The 19,297-nt window shown below is 38.3% G+C and overlaps 1 protein-coding gene across 1 annotated transcript in view; it reads left to right on the top strand.

Annotated features, from left to right (window-relative positions):
• Window positions 1-19,297, top strand: part of Lonp2 (lon peptidase 2, peroxisomal) — a 96,390-nt gene that overhangs the window by 35,181 nt on the left and 41,912 nt on the right. Inside the window, exons 8-10 of the mRNA XM_042693415.1 lie at window positions 13,087-13,228; window positions 16,768-16,918; window positions 19,157-19,283. Coding sequence (XP_042549349.1) covers window positions 13,087-13,228; window positions 16,768-16,918; window positions 19,157-19,283 — 420 coding nt within the window. The remainder of the gene's footprint in view (window positions 1-13,086; window positions 13,229-16,767; window positions 16,919-19,156; window positions 19,284-19,297) is intronic.

Consider the following 19,297-nt stretch of genomic DNA (forward strand, 5'->3'; position numbering starts at 1 on the left):
TTAATCTAAATCCAATAAACACAGTGTTCTACTCAATTAAATTTGACAGTTTTGTGGCAGTAGGTAGATAGTCTGAGTTTCAGCTTTTCTGGAATTTCAATTGAATGTAATTGTAAATTACTTTTTAATTGGTTCTTTATCATGTCTTTACATTCATTTTGTCTTAACATTTCATAAATAATGATGATATGGTAACTTTTCAAGACAGATACGAACACTTAATACCAGACTTTGCAATACCAGAGTTTGAACTCAGAGCCTTGTACTTACTAGGAAAATATTCTACCGCTTGAGCCACATCCTCTGCCCATAAGTAATCTTTGATAGTACATCATTCTGCTTGCACTGTAAATTTCCTTTTATGAAAGCTGGCATATTGTGAACATGAGTGGTAAAGAGGAAGGTTAGCATAATTACTAAAGCTTAGCCTTGAATTTTGGACTCTATAAAATTAATAAGCAATTTAAAAAAAACCATGTCTCTAATTCATCTATATTATTAGAATCAGATTTATGTGTTACATATGTTGCTTGCTTTTCTGGTCTCTCGACCTGATTGGAAGAGCCTTGGGGAAGCCTGAACATATATATTTCATGGTTTAAAGGTTTTATAACATTTGGGCACTAGTAGCTCATGGCTATAGTATTAGCTAGGAGATTGCTATCTGAGAATCATGGTTTGAAGCCAGCTCAACCAGGAAAATATGAGACTCTTCTTTTTTTTTTTTTTTGGTCGGTCATGGGGCTTGAACTCTGTGCCTGGGCGCTGTCCCTCAGCTCTTCAGCTCAAGGCAAGCGCTCTACCACTTGAGCTACAGCGCCACTTCCGATTTTCTGGTGGTTTATTGGAGATAGGAGTCTCACGGTCTCTCCTGCCTGGTCTGGCTTTGAACCTCGATCCTCAGATCTCAGCCTCCTGAGTAGCTAGGATTACAGGCGTGAGCCACCAGCGCCCGGCTGAAAATATGAGACTCTTATCTTCAGTTAAGCTGTGATATGTCTGGTTGAGCATTAGCCTTGAACACAAGCTGAGGACCTGAGTTTAAGCCCCAGGACATACATACATACATACATACATACATACATACATACATACATGTTTTATAACAGTTGTAGATTGTGAGAAAATTCATCTAAATATTGGACTGCTTCCCAATATTTGTATTGTTCCCCCCTAGTAGTAACTGCAGGAATAGCCTAGCAAAAGGCCCTGGGTTTGAACTCCAATATCACAAAAATTTAAATATAGAAGTTCAAATTATTTATGAAATAATTTTAAGATCTTAACTCCCATTATTTTATTCACAAGAATTTTTTACCTCAGGTGGGAATGAGAAACTTTCTAAAAACTTTCCTATGAGCAATGGTTATTTTATTCTTTTATTTTTTGTTTGCTTGTATTTCTTACGCATCAAAGAATTTTAATTAAGCAATGAGAGTACAGATCAGGGCCAAGAATTGATTTGGGACATTTCTTCTTGGCAATTTCAAAAAGATTTTTATTGCCTAGAATTTTTTATTCTCAAATGTGCCACTAGAGGCTGTAGTTTGCTTTCCTAATAAAATTGACATCAATACCTTGGACCAACAGAGGAGAACTGGATGTAGAGCCATAATATTTGGATTTTACTTTTTAAGCTCTTAGGGGGTATTGCCCATTCATGTGACTTGATTTATACTTACATTGTTTTGGATTATTTCTTATTTTTAGCATAGTATTCTATAAGTGTTTGAGGGTATATAGAGTGACTCTGTAGAAGTAATGTTATAAAGTATTGATGTCCTGGTTACATGGCATGCTGATAATTTATCCTTATTTTACCATGGTATTGATTATTCTGTAGTGCTTGGAAAGTATTTACTCAGTGCCTGAAACACAGTGGGCATTCCCTAAACATTAACTTTATTATTCTTTATTAAACCTGCTACTCTTATAACTTAGATTCATAAGCTTCAGTATGACATTTTTGTGTGTGCCAATACTGGGGCTTCAACTCAGAGCCTCATACTCTCACTTGGCCTTTTCCATTCATGGCTGGTGCACATGATGCACTTGAGCCATACCTTCAGTTCTGGCTTTTTGCTGGTTAATCTGATATAAGAGTGAGTCTTGGTAGATTTGTCTACCTGAGCTGGCTGTAGAACCATAATCCTCAGATCTGAGTCTCCTGAGTAGCTGAAATTATAGGTATAAGCCACTGGCACCTGGTTCAGAGTGAATTTTTATTAACTTCAATCTGATTTTTAAATTGTATTTTAAAACATCCTATTCTCAGCATATGCCTAGCAGGGTGCCAGCGGCTCATGCCTGTAACCACTCAAAAACCAAAAGTGGAACTGTGGCTAAAAGTGGTAGAGTGCTAGCCTTGAGCACAAAAGTTCAAGGACAGCATCCAGTCCCTGAATTCAAGTCCCAAACTGTCCAAAAGAGAAAAAAAGTCTATTTCCCAGGGGTGGAGAAGATGTACTTATTATGGGTCTTGTCACTTCTTATGAACATTAAGTTTAAATAGATACCTCTTTTAAATCTTTACATATATACAAAATAATATTCACTTTTTCCAAGGGAGATACTTTCATGTGACTATAGTATAACAACCTGCCCTTGTGTTATTTGAAATTACTGCCATCTTCCCTGTTAAATTATGAAAGTCTGGTGAAAATGTTTATTTGGAAACCTCTTTGGAGGTATGTGGAGAGTGGGCTGTGGATGTTAAGGAATGGAGACAGTGAAGGCAGTGTGCACTCCTGTCAGAATTATGAATTGAAGGTGACTAGGAGCAAAGGAAAAAGAACAGTAGAGGATTATAGCCTGGCCACCCGGGTGTCTGAGGAGCTTGGCGGTTCCATGTGACACTTGAGGCATTTGGGAAACACCCAGGTCTTGGCATTTGAGTACTGGTCACATGCTTACAATTAGAGTTCATGGAAAGTTTTGTTTTTCTCTCAGCCTCTGAGTAGGCACCACTGTTCTGCAATCTTAAAATAGCCAAGGAAAAACAGGGCTGCTTTATATTATCTCCCTTGCTATCCTCCATTTGGACCTTTACTTTTCTCATTTTCCCAAGCTTGAAAACTCAAGCCATTTGCTAGAAGTACCTAAAGTACTTGTTGAGGTACTAATAAGTTGGGCACTGATTTTCAAAACAACTGAAGATGTATTTCTTAGAGCTAATCAATAACAAGGTGGAAGAAAGATGTGGTTTACATTTAAATCTTAAATTGGAAAATTATAGTGATATGAACATTGTCCTATTGTTATTTTGAGTGCTTAAAAGAAGAATGGAATAGCTGGGCACTGGTGGCTCACACCTGTAATCCTAGCTACTCAGGAGGCTGAGATCTGAGGATCAGGGTTCAAAGCCAGCCCAGGAAAGTCTATGACACACTTATCTCCAATAAACCACTAGAAAACTGGAAGTGGCGCTGTGGTTCAAGTGGTAGGGCGCTCGCCTTAGCTGAAGAATGCAAGGACAGTACCCAAGCCCAGAGTTCAAGCCCTATGACTGACAAAAAAAAAAAAAAAGAAGAAGTAATGTTTATTTCCTTACTAAATCATGCAATTTTTAGTCTTTTCAATGTTTTGTATTTGGGTTTTTTAAAATTATTTTTATTTTATTCTTTATTATTATATGGGTGATGTACAGAGTAGTTAGTTACATAAGTCAGATAATGAGTACATTTCCCTTCTCCCTCTCTATAGTTATATAGTTCATTTTCAGCATAATGTCTAGTGAGTACCAGTGCTACATTTGTTCACTTTTGGGGGATTTTTGTTGTTGTTTACTTTATAAGTCACAAAATACCTGTTCCTATCTATCTTTGTCAGTTTGTTTCAGAACTTAAACTTTATGCTAACTAACTTAAATCATTTGGTAGAAGTTCAAACTAACTTGGGTTTTGTTGTTATTGTTAAATAGTTCAGGCTGGCCTCGAACTTGCTGTTTAGCCCAAGCTGGCTCAAATTTATGATCTTTCTGAGTGCTGGAATTACTAAAACAATGAATGTATGTTTGCTTAAGTCTGTTCTGCTTTAGTTGTTCTTTGGTTAAAAAATAGATAAAATAAATATATACACACACACACATATATTTCAAGTCACTGTTGATAGTAACTTTTTGGGAAAACTTTACCAGCTGTTTGTATAGATAATAAAATTATATTACTACAAGGAATCATTGGCTCAATTTTTAGACAAGATGAGAAAAATCTTATGATTTCTGTGTTTATAGAGACTTTCATATGTAATCTGAAATGGTGAAGTTATAAATTAGCTGTTTCATTATTAGTCTGTAGAAGGAAAAAGATAATTGTCACAGCTAGCTTTTAATATTTTTAGCATATTATGGCTTGCTCACTATTATAACTTGTATTTGTATATAGCTCTTATTTGCATTTCTAAAACAGGTTTGTAGCCTCAGCATAGATTTTCTCCATTAACATAAGTGCATTCAGTTATGAGCATTCTCTTCTCTATGACTATATATTGTTTTCTGTGCTCTTTTGATAATTAAATCATGGGCTAAGAAAGTGGCTCAGTGGTAGAGTGCTTGCCTTGCATGCATGAGGCCCTAGGTTTAATTCCTCAGCACCACATAAGCAGAAAACCCCAGAAGTGGTTCTGTGGCTCAAAGTGATAGAGTGCTAGCTTTGAGCTAAAGAGCTGAGGGACAGTGCCCAGGCCCAGAGTTCAGGCCCCACAACCAACAGAAAAAAAAATTAAACCATGCCGGTCTCTGGCATTTCTGGAACTACATTTGTGGAACTAAAACTTAAGTACAAAGTGAGCATCCCTAATCTGGAAATCTAGACTGCTATAAAATCCAAAAACTTTTTGAGCACTAACATATACCAGGTGGAAATTTTTGACCTCATGTAATAAGACTCAATCAAAATGTAAATGAACTAAATATTGTATAAAGTTACTTATAGACTATGTGCATAAAGTTTAGATGAAATGTAACAGAATTTTGTGTTCAGGTTTGGAACCTATCCCAAAGGTATCTGTGGCATATATGCAAATATACCAGAACCCTAGCATTCAAAATCAGAAACACTTATGGTCCTGAGCATTTCAAACAAGGGGTAATTAATTGTATGTTTTAAAAAAATCAATCGGGGGGATGGGGGGGGCGGGTACTGGGAATGTGGCCTAGTGGTAGAGTGCTTGCCTAGCATACATGAAGTCCTAGGTTTGATTCCTCAGTACCACATTAACCGAAAAAGCCAGAAATGTCACTGTGGCTTATGTAGTAGAGTGCTAGCCTTGAGTAAATTAAGCTCAGGGATAATGCCCAGGCCCTGAGTTCAAGCCCTACGATTGGCAAAAAAAAAAAAAATCAATCTGGGATGCCAGTGGTTCACACCTACAACTTAGTTACTCAGAAGTCTGAAATTTAGACAGTTGAGGTTTAAAGCTAACCCCAGATGGAATGACCTCATCTTCAAAATAGCCAGCAAAAAGCCAGACTGGAAGTGCTGTTCAAGTGGTAGAACACCAGCAAACAGGCCAAGCAAATCAGAAACCCTGAGCTCAAGCCCTCTACCAGAAAAAAAAAAGCAACACAGTTGTGTTTTGAAAGTCATGTGGGTAGAGCCTATATGTACAAGTTAGTCTAGGAAAAGATTTAGGAGTGATTGCCAGAAGATTAACATTTGGATTTCATTAGACATTATGTATTAAAATCACAATTCCTTAGAAACTTTTTCTAGCCAGGCACGGGTGGCTTATGCCTGTAACTGTAAGCCTAGCTAATCAGGAGACTGAGATCTGAGGATGGCAATTTGAAACCAGTCTGATCACAAAAGTGCCCGTGAGTCTCTTATCTCCAATTAACCATTCAAAACAAAACAAACATACAAAAATAAAATTTCTTCTGGAGTCATTAGAATTTCTTTAAGTCTGTTCCTTTTTCCAATTTGAGGTATATATGTACACGCACACATATGTATAAGCACATATAGCTTGGTGGAAATTTTGGAAAATAAAAAAAATGACAAAATCTTCATGTTTTTCTACCATAAGATAATCACTGTTAATTTTTGTTTCTTTCCTAGGCACATTTTTTGCCTGTTGTAGTCATACACTTTCTACTTAACATTATGAAACATGAACTTTTCTCTATTGTAAGTTCTTTGTAAACATAATTTTAGTATGTATTAAACTATAAGATTCTTTTAATAATTAGAAAAATTAATGGTGAAATAAATCTTATTCCTGAGTTTTAGATGTTATAGTAAAAACAGATTTGCCAAGCCTTTTGTGTTACATTAGGTTTGAGGATATCTACAAGTAAAGCAGAATAGTAAGATAGTTGATTACTGTGGGGCTGTAAGTAGATATTGAAATACTCTATAGTTGTCTTTGAATCATAAACCAGCCTCTGTTTTGAAAATGAAAAATGCTGATAATATTACTTAAAATTTTGAAAATTTGAAAGTGTGTGTGTGTGTGTGTGTGCATGTGTGTGTGTGTGTGTGTGTGTGTGTATGCGCGCGCGCATACGCACGTGCTGATCCTGGAACTTGAACTCAGAGCCTAGGTGCTGTCTGAGTTTTGCTTAAGGCCAGCACTCTACTACTTGAGCCATAGCCCCATTTCCAGTGTTAGAGGTTAATTGGAGATAAGAATCTCATGAACTTTATTGCCCAGGCCTTGGCTTGGAACTGTGACACTCAGATTAGCTAGGATTAGAGGCATGAGCCACTGCTACTCACTTAGACAGCTTTAGTTTTGTTTACCTTATATGCTAGTTAAAAATTACAGCTCAGTCTCCTGTATCTATTATAGCAAAAATACAAGTTAATATTTTTTATTTTAATAATTTAGCTACATATAAAAATACATTTGGAATACTTTTATTTTTTAACATAGAAATTGATTGTCCTATAGAGTCTCACTCTAATGTTTCCATGCACACATACAGTATACTTTGATCAGATTTGCCCCTCTATTATACTTTATTTTTTCTTGCTGACACAGGGCTTGAAATCAGGTCCTGTGCTCTGTCCTTAGCTTTGTTTTTCAAAGCTGGTGCCTTAGCACTTGAGCCAGAGCTTCACTTTCAGCTTTTTGGTGATTCATTGGAGATAATCTCAGTCTTTTCCTATCTGAGCTGGCTTTGAACCTTCATCTTCAGATCTCAACTAGGACTATAGGTGTGAGCCAGTGGCCTGGCTTTTTTTTTCTTTTTGTGTATATGTGGGGAAGGAGGTAGTATTGTGTTTGAACTCAGTGCCTTGTGCTTTCTAAGCAGGTGCTCTACCACTTGAGCCATTTTGCCAAACCCTTGTTACACTGATTATTTTCCAGAGAAGGTCTTGATTATATGCCTAGGCTGGCCTGGACTGAGATCCTCTTATTTGTGCTTCCCTTGTCTTTGGGATGACAGTGTGTACTACTGTGCTCAGCCATTGTGCTTGGGATGGCAGGAATATGCCCTCACCTCCAGTCATTGGTCAAGATGAAATCTTAAGGAATATGTGTGTGTGTGTGAGTGAGAGAAATTGTACCAAGCTTCTATTATATTTTCTTAATCTTCTTCCTTTATAAAACATTACTTAATGTGTTTCATTATTGTTTTCATACACATTTTAATATGCTTGGATCATGCTCGACCTCCCAGCATCCTCTTCTCAGCCTTTCCACTGCCTCTCCTTACTAAATAGTCTCTCTTTCATACTCAGAGCCTATTAACTTTTAAATTTTTATCTAATGCATAAAACAAAATTTATATATCCATAATTACATACATGCACTGGCCCTGGGGCTTGAACTCAGCCTGGGCTCTGGCCCTGAGCATTTTGTTCAAGGCTAGCACTCTACCAATTGAGCCACAGCTCTACTTATGGCTTTTTGGTAGAAAGTCTTGTCGACTTTTCTGCCTTGGCTGGCTTCAAACTGTGATCCTCAGGTCTCAGCCTCCTGAACAGCTAGGATGATAGGCATGAGCCACCAGCATCCAGCAAGTTTATTATTTTTTTAAATTTAATTGTGTGTGTGGGGGGGGTGTACAGTGCTAGGGATCAAATCCCCATACGATAGGCAAAGCACTCTACCTTCTAAGTTGTTACACTGAGCTACAGCCAGAATTAGTTTTTTATTGTATTAATCACATTTTTAAAAACTTTTTTGCTTGCATGGACTAGTAGTACAAAGGAGTATCATTGTGATAATTTTATAACATGAACAAGTTTGCCCTCTGTATTTTATTGCTTCAAGTCTCCCTCCTCAGAATTAATGTATTTTTTTTGGGTCGGTTGTGGGGCCTGTACTCTGGGAAATTAATGTATTTTTAATAATCATGGTTTTTTTTTTCCATTTTAGGAAAAAAAAGACAGGTAATTATGTATTCAAGCTAATAAGGTCGTTAAAGTAATACATTCTGTTTAAACTCTACCATACTGTGTTGCTTTCCATATATTCTATCATGAAGAAGTATAGAAAAGTTTCATATTTAGCCCTTAAGAAAATTTGTTTATATTATGTTTATACAAACTATAAACATATAGGTTAGTATATTGATTTATTAAGAAATTGTTGTAGTCTGGTGATACTGAAAGAGAACATTTTTTATTTCACATATTACTATATTTTTTCACCATCTGATTTCATAATCCCCAGGTTTGTTCAAAGTATATTCTATATCTTTGGTGAATACCTTACATGCTACCATAATTACGGCAAAAGACATTCCTAAATATGTGCAAGGCTGGGAATTGGCTCAAGTGTAGAGTTTGCTATGACTAGCAAGCATGAGATCCTAAGTTCAAACCCTAGTTCTTCAAACTAGGAAAACTTATAAACAAATTCAGCATGTTTAAGATGCTGAATGCTGCATTTCTAGGGTAGTAGCTTTAAAAGTAGTTTTTCATTTTATAAAGCAAATTCTATCTCCTTTAATAATGTTATCTAACCAGTTAGTAGTTGATCAGTAATTTTTATTTTCTCTGATCTTGTAATGAGGTTCTACCATCTTGTGTAGACTCAAGATGTCCATTAAAGATGGAAAATTTAGATATTGCTTAGCATATTATTCTCTACTTCAGTGTGAAATCACATTGTAGTCACTTCTGGAAGCCTATGAGCTCTGTAATGATGGTTATCTTCCTGATGTTTCCTCTAGACTACCAGCACACATTGGGTAGATGTCACCCTGACTGAGAAATACCAAGGATACTGAGTATGCTTGCTGCTATAAAAAGACATTTGTGGACTGGAGGCATGGTTCCAGTGGTAGAGCACCTGCCTTGCAAGAGTGAAGTTCTTTATATCAATCCCCAGTTCCACCACCAACAATAACAAAAACAGGAGACATTTATAAGAGATGCTTTCATGAAGCAGAAATGGAAATGAAACTAAAATTCTGATGTACTGATTTCTGCTTTTGTGTTTTTCCAGAAAAGTAAAGTTAGACTTTCAAATAGCTGCTAGTAATAACAACTAACATTGTAACATGTAGTGTGCTAAGAACTATGCTATGTGCTTTACTTATCTGTTCTCTTATCCCCATGTAACCTTTGCGGGCCATTGGCCTTGTTATTACCTCTGTATGTAGGTTAGGAAACTGAGATAAGTCCATCTGTCCAGAGTTGAGTTCACCTTAGTTCACCTTAACAGTGGTGATAGGTGTTGGTTATGGTCAGTCTGATGGAGAACAATGTTACAGTTTTATATCCAGCATCTCCAAAGCATTAAGACCTGGGATCTGTCATCAGAGTCACCTTATTAGCATGTTTGAGTAGGTTACAGTACCCATGAATGAAAAGTAGGTCATACCAGGTACCAGTGGCCTATCTTAGCTACTCAGGAAGCTGAGATGGAGGATAGAGGTTCTAAGCCAGCCCAAACAAAAGTTTACCAGACTCACCATCTCCAAAGTATCAGCAAAAAGCCAAACTGGAGTCATAGCTCACCTTGTAGGGTACCAGCTGAGCAAACAAGTTGAGCCACCTTGACACCCTGATTTCAAACCTTAATACTATTAAAAAAAGAAAAGAAAAGAAAACCTAGATAGGTTATAAATCAGCATCAGATGAGTTGTTGAGGCAGTGAATGTTATAAGCATTTCATTATGTAGAAGATGATTTTGTGAGAAATAAGTCAGGAAAGATTCCTTAGGATTTGGGGGAACTACAAGGTCAAGGAGGGTAAGAGCAGTGTTTGGTCAGCTATTTGTCACTGTAAGCAAGTAACTGATGAAGAAAAGGTTTTCAGTTCACAGTTGGGGGATTGAAAGTCTAAATGTCATTACAAGGGTTTTGAGAGTTGCCCCTTTGCTGTATCACCTGGTGGGGCCAGGGTGGGGGGTGGGGAATGATTATATTGAAAGCAGGAAAAGAGTATTAAATGGAGTCAGGCTTGCTTCTTTTAAAAGAACTGTTTCCCAAGAACGAACTCAGAATCAGTGAGAAATTCTTTCATGTCTTTGTAAGGACTGTTCCAATGTCCTCCCACTAGGCTCTGCCTCTTAAAGTTTCTACTACCTGCTAACACCATTATCTTGAGGATCCAGCTTTTATCACATGAAGAGCACTGAAATCCTATCAGTAGCAAATAGGAAAGCATCATATTAACAAAGGTAAAAAAACAAAACACCAAATGAGATTTTGATTGTGGGTGAAACAAGAAAGCAATGGCCTTCAGTGAAGTTGATAGCTAGATTATGAGGATCCTTCAATTCTAAACAAACCCTAACTTTAGATCTAAAATTGTAAATATCCAGTTTTGAAACCTGCCTATCAAAAAAAGGACAGGACAAGAAACTATAAGAAATGACCCATTGAACTGGGCACCGGTGGCCCATGCCTATAATCTTAGCTACTCAGGAGGCTGAGATCTGAAGATTGTGGGGGGGGTTTTGTTTTGTGTTTTGTTGATCATGGGGCTTGAACTCTGGGCATGGGCGCTGTCCCTTAGCGACTCAGCTCAAGGCTAGCACTCTACCACTTGAGCAACAGCACCACTTCCAGCTTTTTCTGCTTATGTAACGATGAGAAATCAGAAATAGAACCCAGGGCCTCATGCATGCAAGGCAAGCACTCTATCACTGAGCCACTTTCCCAGCCCTGAAAATTGTGGTTTGAAGCCATCCTGGACAAGAAAGTCTGTGAGACTCTTATCTCTAAGCACCAGAATAGCCAGAAGTGGAGCTGTGGCTCAAGTGGTAGAGTTCCAGATGTGAGCATCCAGGCTCTGGGTCCAAGCCCCAGGACTGATACACCACACGCACACATGTGCAATGCATAGAGGTTTCCATATTTAAAAGAATTTTTCTTTCTTTGCTACTCTTAAAAATCACAGTAATGGTATATGTGTAGGCTCTCTAAAGAAATAATTTAAGAAGTTTAGTAATTTCACATTTTCTTCTTCTGTATCATAGTCTGAAATCTTGGTGTTCTAATTCCTTATTGTAACAAGATAGTGTTTATTGTATCTTGTCCAAGCACTGTGACCACCTTCCCTGGATGAAAGGCATTCCCACGACATTTCTCAGGCTTTTTTGTCTTCTCAAAGGTCACTCTGTGTATTCTGTCCTATTTTAGTCATGTGGCAGAACTGAGGCTTGTTCTGTAACCTGGCTCTGTGTGGATCCTGAGATAACTGGGTGAAGTTGCTCATTTGGGGGGGGAGGGCACTCAGTGTCATAGTCCCTTTCAGAAGCAGCATTTGCTCTGCGACTTAGGCAGCAAGAATACAATTAGTAATCAAAATTAGTAAGTTACTGTTTACAGTGAAGTTTTCCAGCAAGGTATTTCTTTCCATGGTCGATACTGTTTTATTTTATGTGCTCTCTCCATCTGCCATAATGATGTGGATGATTCTTGTTCATGTATGGTAACACAGCCTCTGGCCAAACTCTGGCATGCCACTTAGTGGATATGGGAGGAATGCAGAATAATGCAGTTCAAGGGTTACAGGAGTACTGTAGCCTCAGACCTTCTTCCTTAATAACATTAGTGGTCTTGAAAATAAAAGAGGGATTGTTCTCTACATTCTGTGTTGTCCTTTGAACCAGTTTTAAATCTGTTTTGTGAAGACATTTTGGTCAGTTTTGCCACAGCTGCTGCTGCTGCTTCTTTTTAGTAGTAGTAATAGTAGTAGTTGTACTAGTAGTAGTGGTAGTAGTAATAATAGTAGTACTAGTAGTGTCATTATTATTATTAAGATGATGTACAGAAGGATACAGTTAACATAACTCAGGTAAAGAATACACTTCTTTTTGGGCAATGTCACCCAGCAGCTTCTTCAGTCATGTGAAATGGTGGTTGTGTTGGGCAAGAAGTTTCTCTGACAAACCATACAGACTTTGGGAATTAAACTTACAGGACCCTTTTGAACTTTTTGGGATCTCCAGGAGGAAGACCAGAACTATGTGACTTAAATGTGTTGCTTTCCATTTTAGTAAATAGATTCATTTCTTTTATTGTGTTTGTTAACTTGCAACACAAATTAAGTGGAGAATAAGAATTGTGTTCAAGGGGCTGGGAAGGTGGCTCAGTGGTAGAGTGCTTGCCTTGCATGCATGAGGCCCTGGGTTCAATTCCTCAGCACCACATAAGCAAAAAGAAAAAAGCCGGAAGTGGTGCTGTGGTTCAAGTGGTAGAGCGCTAGCCTTGAGCTGAAGAGCTGAGGGACAGCGCCCAGGCCCAGAGTACAGGCCTCACGACCGAACCTCCCCCCCCCCCCCAAAAAAAAGAATTGTGTTCAATAGCTTCTTTATATGTATCATCGTACTTTTAAATGTTTAACAGCTCCTTGCTCTATTGTGGTAGTAGCTAAGTGACTTTTTTTTTTTTTTTTTGCCGGTTGTGGGGCCTGAACTCTGGGCCTGGACGCTGTCCCCCAGCTCTTCAGCTGTAGACCAGTGCTCTACCACCTGAACCTCAGCCCCACTTTCAGCTTTTGCTGATTATGTGGTGCTGAGGAATCGAACCGAGGGCCTTATGCATGCAAGGCAAGCACTCTACCGCTGAGCCACCTTCCCAGCCCCACTAAGTGACTTCTTTGAAGTCTTGAAGTTTAATTTCTTAGTAGTGGATTATCTCCTACACCTCATTGCTATGAATTCACTGCTGCTTTCTTTAGGCGCACCTATGTTGGCAGTATGCCTGGTCGCATAATCAATGGCTTGAAGACTGTTGGAGTTAACAACCCAGTGTTCCTGTTAGATGAAGTTGACAAGTTGGGGAAAAGTCTACAAGGTGATCCTGCAGCTGCTCTGCTTGAGGTAACATGTAGAACATTCTCTGTTTGCAATAACATTTGAAGAATATGAATGAAAGTAAATCATATTTGAGTAATATATGCATTAGACTGTGGTTAATAATTATATGATACAGGAGCTAGGTACATTAGGGCAGGCCTATCATCCCAATACTTGGGAAGTGGAAATGGGAAGATCAAAGTTTGAGGCCAGCCTAACCAAAAAAGTCAGTGAGAACATTTCAGAAAAGAAGCCAGTATTCCTGTATTCCTAGCTACTTGGAGATGAAGGTGCGAGGATCGTGGTCCAAGGATGGCTGTGGAAAAAAATCAAGATTCTGGATATGATTCAAGTAGTAGAGTAATTGAGCCAGCTAGCAAGCATCAGACTGCCAATAGATAATAATAATAATATAATAATAGTAATATAAATAGTGTTTGATACAGCCTAAAGTCTGAAATACTTGACATCTACTAAAAACCATCTTCCTTCTCTTTTCTTTTTTGTTTGATTTTTTTTGTTGGTCATGGGCCTTGAACTCTGGCCCTGAGCACTGTCCCTCAGCTTTTCAGCTCAAGGCAAGCTCTCTACCACTTGAGCTATAGCACCACTTCCAGTTTTCTGGTGGTTTATTAGAGATGAGTCTCACAGACTTTCCTGCCTGGGCTGGCTCTGAATCGAAATCCTCAGAGCTCAGCCTCCTGAGTAGCTAGGATTACAAGTGTGAGCCACTGGCACCCGACTTCTTTTCTTTTTTGAGACAGAGTTTTGCTCTGTAGCCCATGCTGGCCAGGAACTCATGCCTCATCCTTCCAAATTACAGAGATTACAGGTATGACCACCATGACCAGCCTGCTTGGTGTTTTTACGCTTGTTTGTGATTGGGCTGATATGCTTTTCCCATTCTTCCTTTTTATTATATACTAGGCATAGCTTTTCTATGTTTTATTTTTTAATTTTCCTGTATCTTTATTTTTTATTAGGATTTACTTCATGTAGCTTCTTCTGGTCAGACTACTTTTGACCCTATTTCCAAGTGTTCTGTAGTTTTTCAACTTATTCTGCTCCACCTGTCTGGGTCAAATATGAATTATGCTTAATTGAGTGTATGATTTTCCAAGGGGGAAATATGTTACAAAAAAGAATGCAAAACAATGAAGTACTACAGTACATCTATTAGTACACATAAAATAGTAATAATACCAAATGTCTACAAATAGCTTGAGCCCAAACATTTGTAGTACCTTCATTAATAACTATGAAACCTACAAGTAACAAAGATACTTTTCAATACGTAAATGGATAATCCACCCAAACAATAAATGTACTCAGTGATTTAAAAAACAAATAAAAAACTTCTCAAGCATAAAAACATAGAGAAGGGCCAGCTAGGCACTTGTGGCTCACACTTGATTTGAAGCCAAGCCAGACAGACACGTCTATGAGATTGTTATCTCTGCGTAACCAGCAAAAAGCTATAAGTAGAGGTGTGACTCAAGTGATAGAGCTGCAGCTGTATGTGAAAAATCCAAGTGAGGGCTTGAGAGCCTGGGTTCAAGTACTAGTACCAAAAAGGAAGAAACATAGAACCAAAAAAGCATATTATCAAGTGAAAGTCAGTATGAAAAGCCACATATTTATGGCTCTAATGCTGGGTAAGGCCAAGCTGTGGATACAGCAAAAAGATCAGTGAAACCATTCTGTATAATCCTACTGTAAATAAAACTCATAGTAACTAAAACAAGCTAACCTTGATGTTAGTTTGTATGGATATTAGTTCATCATTATAACAAATGTCTCAAGTGAATTAAGCCTACAATGTCAGGTACTTGGGAAGTGTATAGTGAGAAGTATATAGTGAGAGGAACATGGTTCAAAGTGTGAAAAAAGAGTGGGAAGTATAAATTGAAAGATCTCAGTCATGGGCTGGGAAGGTGGGCTCAGTGGTAGAGTGCTTGCCTCATATGCATGAGGCCCTAGTTTCGATTCCTCAGCACCACATAAACAGCAAAAGCTGGAAGTGGTGCTGTGGCTCAAGTAGTATGGGCACTCGCCCATGATTAGATAGGTGGTTGGATATTCAAAGCCAGCTCTGGCAGAACAGTCTTAGAGATTCTCATCTCAAAAATAGCCAGCAAAAAGCTGTGCTGAGGAGTAGCCTAATAGTAGAGTACCAATCTGGCAGACAAACCAAGTAAGCTTGAGGCCCATGAGTTCAAGTCTGTATACTAGCTCCAAAAAATGGCTAACAGAAACAAGAAGAAAAATTCAACATCCAGCCGGGCGCTGGTGGCTCACGCCTGTAATCCTAGCTACTCAGGAGGCTGAGATCTGAGGATCGCGGTTCAAAGCCAGCCCGGGCAGGAGAGACCGTGAGACTCCTATCTCCAATAAACCACCAGAAAACCAGAAGTGGCGCTGTAGCTCAAGTGGTAGAGCGCTCGCCTTGAGCTGAAGAGCTGAGGGACAGCGCCCAGGCCCAGAGTTCAAGCCCCACGACCGACAAAAAAAAAGAAAAATTCAACATCCATAGCCCTACCATAAAGGAAATGCAAATCAAAACTGTGCTGAGATCCCACCTTACCATCTTGCCCCAGTCAGAATGGCTGTCATCAAGAAAACAAACAAGTGAGGATATAGCTGGGGAAAAAGGAACCATCATAGAAAACCCCCTCATACACTGTTGATGGGCATGTAAACTGGTGTTACCACTATGGAAATCAGTCTGGGGAGTCCTCAAAAAACTAAAACTAGGCCTTCCCTATGACTCTGCAATGCAACTATTGAGCATATATATCAAGGAAAAGAAATCAATATACAAAAAAAAGGTAGCTGCATGTTTATATTGCAGCACTATATTTCCAGTAGCCAAATGGTAGAATCCCTGAGGTACCAACAACAAATGAATGGATAAAGAAGATACAGTACATATATACTACAAATATTACATCGCCATAAAGAAAAAATGAAATCATGTCATTTACAGAAAAATGGGTAGTATTCGAGAACATTAAGTTGCTTAACACCAGTCAAGTCCCCAAAGCCAAATAGATACTCATATGCAGACACTAGACCAAAAAGACATACATATTCATGGGCATGTACATGCATCTATATGCTTCTATCATCTATATTTCTTTCTATATGGAGATGTGCATACATATTCACACACACCTATATGTGTGTGTAGGTGTGTGTATGTGTGTATGTGTATGTGCTTCAAAGGAATGTATATTCCCAAAGCAGGTAGAAGAGTGTCTGTAACCAAAAGAGAAACCACTTATGCAGGATTGGTCACTTATAAGGCCATATGATGAGCGATTAGGAAGCAGATTTAAAAGCAGAGTTTGAGAATGTAATTTTTGCATCTTTAAGGTGAATGCTGTCCTGTTTTTAGATATGACACTGAACATGTAAAAATTTTAAACATCTTTTAGAATGTGAAGAATGCAAAGAGCAATGCTTAAGTTTTTCTATTACTCATGTTTACTTAATAACTATATTGTATGCTTGAGTTTATATTGGAACTACTAAAGGTTTGAATGTTTATTATTCTCCTCTAGGTGTTGGATCCTGAACAGAACCATAACTTCACAGATCATTATCTGAATGTGGCCTTTGACCTTTCCCAAGTTCTTTTTATAGCTACTGCCAATACTACTGCTACTATTCCACCTGCCTTGTTGGATAGAATGGAGATCATTCAGGTTCCAGGTACACTATTAAAATAAGTATTTTTATATAGCTTGTCTTTCTTAAGGATACCTTTAAAATGGATCATGCCAGGCAGTGAAAGTCCATGACACTCCAATTAAGCACCAAAAAGCTGGAAGTGAGCTGTCTCAAGTGGTATGGGCACTAGCCTTCAGCAGAAAAGCTCAGGGAAAACACCCAGGCTCTGAGTTTAAGTCCCAGGATCAGTACATGAAAAACAAAAAAACAACAGAAGCTAGTCATACTGAGTAGTTTTAAATAAAGAAGCCAATTTGCCAATGTGTACTCAAAAGTTCTGATAAGGGATATAAACCAGCTTTTCTGTAGATTCAGACTTTGAAACAACAAAATTTTGCCCATGCCTGATAAGAGTATATGCTGTAAGATAACATGTTCAGATTTAATTCAGTACTGAAGAATGATCACTTTGTGGAAAGAAAGGCTTTCTTTGAAACTAATTCTGAAATTGCAGATAGAAATAATTTATTTCTATGAAACAGTGTCTGAAGTCTTTGCCAGTTCTCTGGGAAAGCATGTAGTATTTTACTCTGAGTAAGAAGTGATTTCAAGTAGAGCTGGACTTTCTCCTTAATAAATCTGGTCTCTCTCTCTCTCTCTTTTAATGTAAGTATGCATGTGCCTTTTAATTCCCTGTGTAATTGACTATCAGGTAGTCAACATGTTCTTTTTTTTTTTAACCACACTTCACTGGCATGTATGAGAAGTCTTTAGTTTTACTTAAATTATAGCCTTTCCATCTTATTTTAATTACTCAGAATTATTTTGCCCTAAAAGAGATCAAATATCACTAAGTACTTGTTAAAATCTAAATAGGAAAAAAAAGAAAAAATCTAAATAGGGTAGAATGTAAATATGTCTAGTTTAAATACCTTTTTTTTTTTTTTGGTTGGTTGTCGGGCTTGAATTCTGGGCCTGGGCACTGTCCCTCAGCTCTTCAGCTCAAGGCAAACGCTCTATCACTTGAGCCACAGCACCACTTCCGGTTTTCTGGTGGTTAATTGGAGATAAGAGTCTCATAGACTTTCCTCCCGGGCTGGCTTTGAACCTTGATTCTCAGATCTCAGCCTCCTGAGTAGCTAAGATTACAGGTGTGAGCCACCTGTGTGTGTGAGTTGGTTGAAATCTGGGCCTGGGCCCTGCCCCTGAGTTCTTCAGCGCAAGGTGAGCACTCCAGCACTTGAGCCATAGCACCACTTCCAGGTTTCTGGTAGTAAATTGGAGAAGAATCTCATGGATGGGGCTGGGAAGGTGGCTCAGTGGTAGAGTGCTTGCCTTGCATGCATGAGGCCCTGGGTTCGATTCTTCAGCACCACATAAGCAGAAAAAGCTGGAAGTGGCGCTGTGGTTCAAGTGGTAGAGGGCTAACCTTGAGCTGAAGAGCTGAGGGACAGTGCCCAGGCCCATACCACCACCAACAACAACAAAGAAAAAAACAAAAACAAAAAAAAGAATCTCATAGACATTTCTGCCCAGGTTGGCTTTGAACTGTGATCCTCAGATCTCAGCCTTCTGAGTAGCTAGGATTATAGTCATGAGCCACCAGCACCTGGCTAAATATACTCTTAATGCATTGTATTAATCTGAAAGATTTACTATTCTGTGAGAGGTAATTGACTTCTTATCTGTGAGCCTTGCAGATTCTTATGTGTAGTTTTAAACTGTGGTGGAGTAAAAAGACTAAAATAAACAAAGAATGTGATTCAATTGCTTGAATTCAATTGCTTGACTCCAACACAAGATAGAACCCCATAGAGAAACTAAGAGAGGTGAAGATGTGACACACCCTCTGCCTCTGACATGGCTTTTCTGCTGTTTTAAATTCCTTTCTCTGTTCGAAAGATGCTTGTCAGTTTCTATTTAAAATTTTTGTTTGCTAAACAAAAAAAGGTACATTAATTGAGGTAGAATTTTGTTTTACTGAATTTAGGGGTAAATTAAGCTTATACTCACTGAGTGTCTTAATTAGTAAAAGCATAAAGCCTCTTAAGTATGTTATTTCTCTTTTTTTCCTAAAATGTGGGGATAAAAAAGCATTGGTTTGTTTGTGAAAAATTAGGAAATTTATAGATATCATTGAGGTTAATTTTTCTTATTCCAGTTATGCTGTTAGAAGTTGTACTTAAATTCATTCTAAATGTAAGATTCATTGTCTCTACACTGACTCATTAAAAAGCATGGTATTGTGAGAGACATGTGAGGTCCTCCTTTCTTTTCCAGGGTATACACAGGAGGAGAAGATTGAGATTGCCCATAGACACTTGATCCCGAAGCAGCTGGAGCAGCACGGGCTGACTCCGCAGCAGATCCAAATCCCTCAGGCTACCACTCTTGCCATCATCACCAGGTCAGTCAGCCATC

The sequence above is a fragment of the Dipodomys spectabilis genome, unplaced genomic scaffold, assembly GCF_019054845.1.
Source record: "Dipodomys spectabilis isolate Male_0828 unplaced genomic scaffold, ASM1905484v1 ptg000165l, whole genome shotgun sequence".
In the NCBI taxonomy this organism is placed as follows: domain Eukaryota; kingdom Metazoa; phylum Chordata; class Mammalia; order Rodentia; family Heteromyidae; genus Dipodomys; species Dipodomys spectabilis.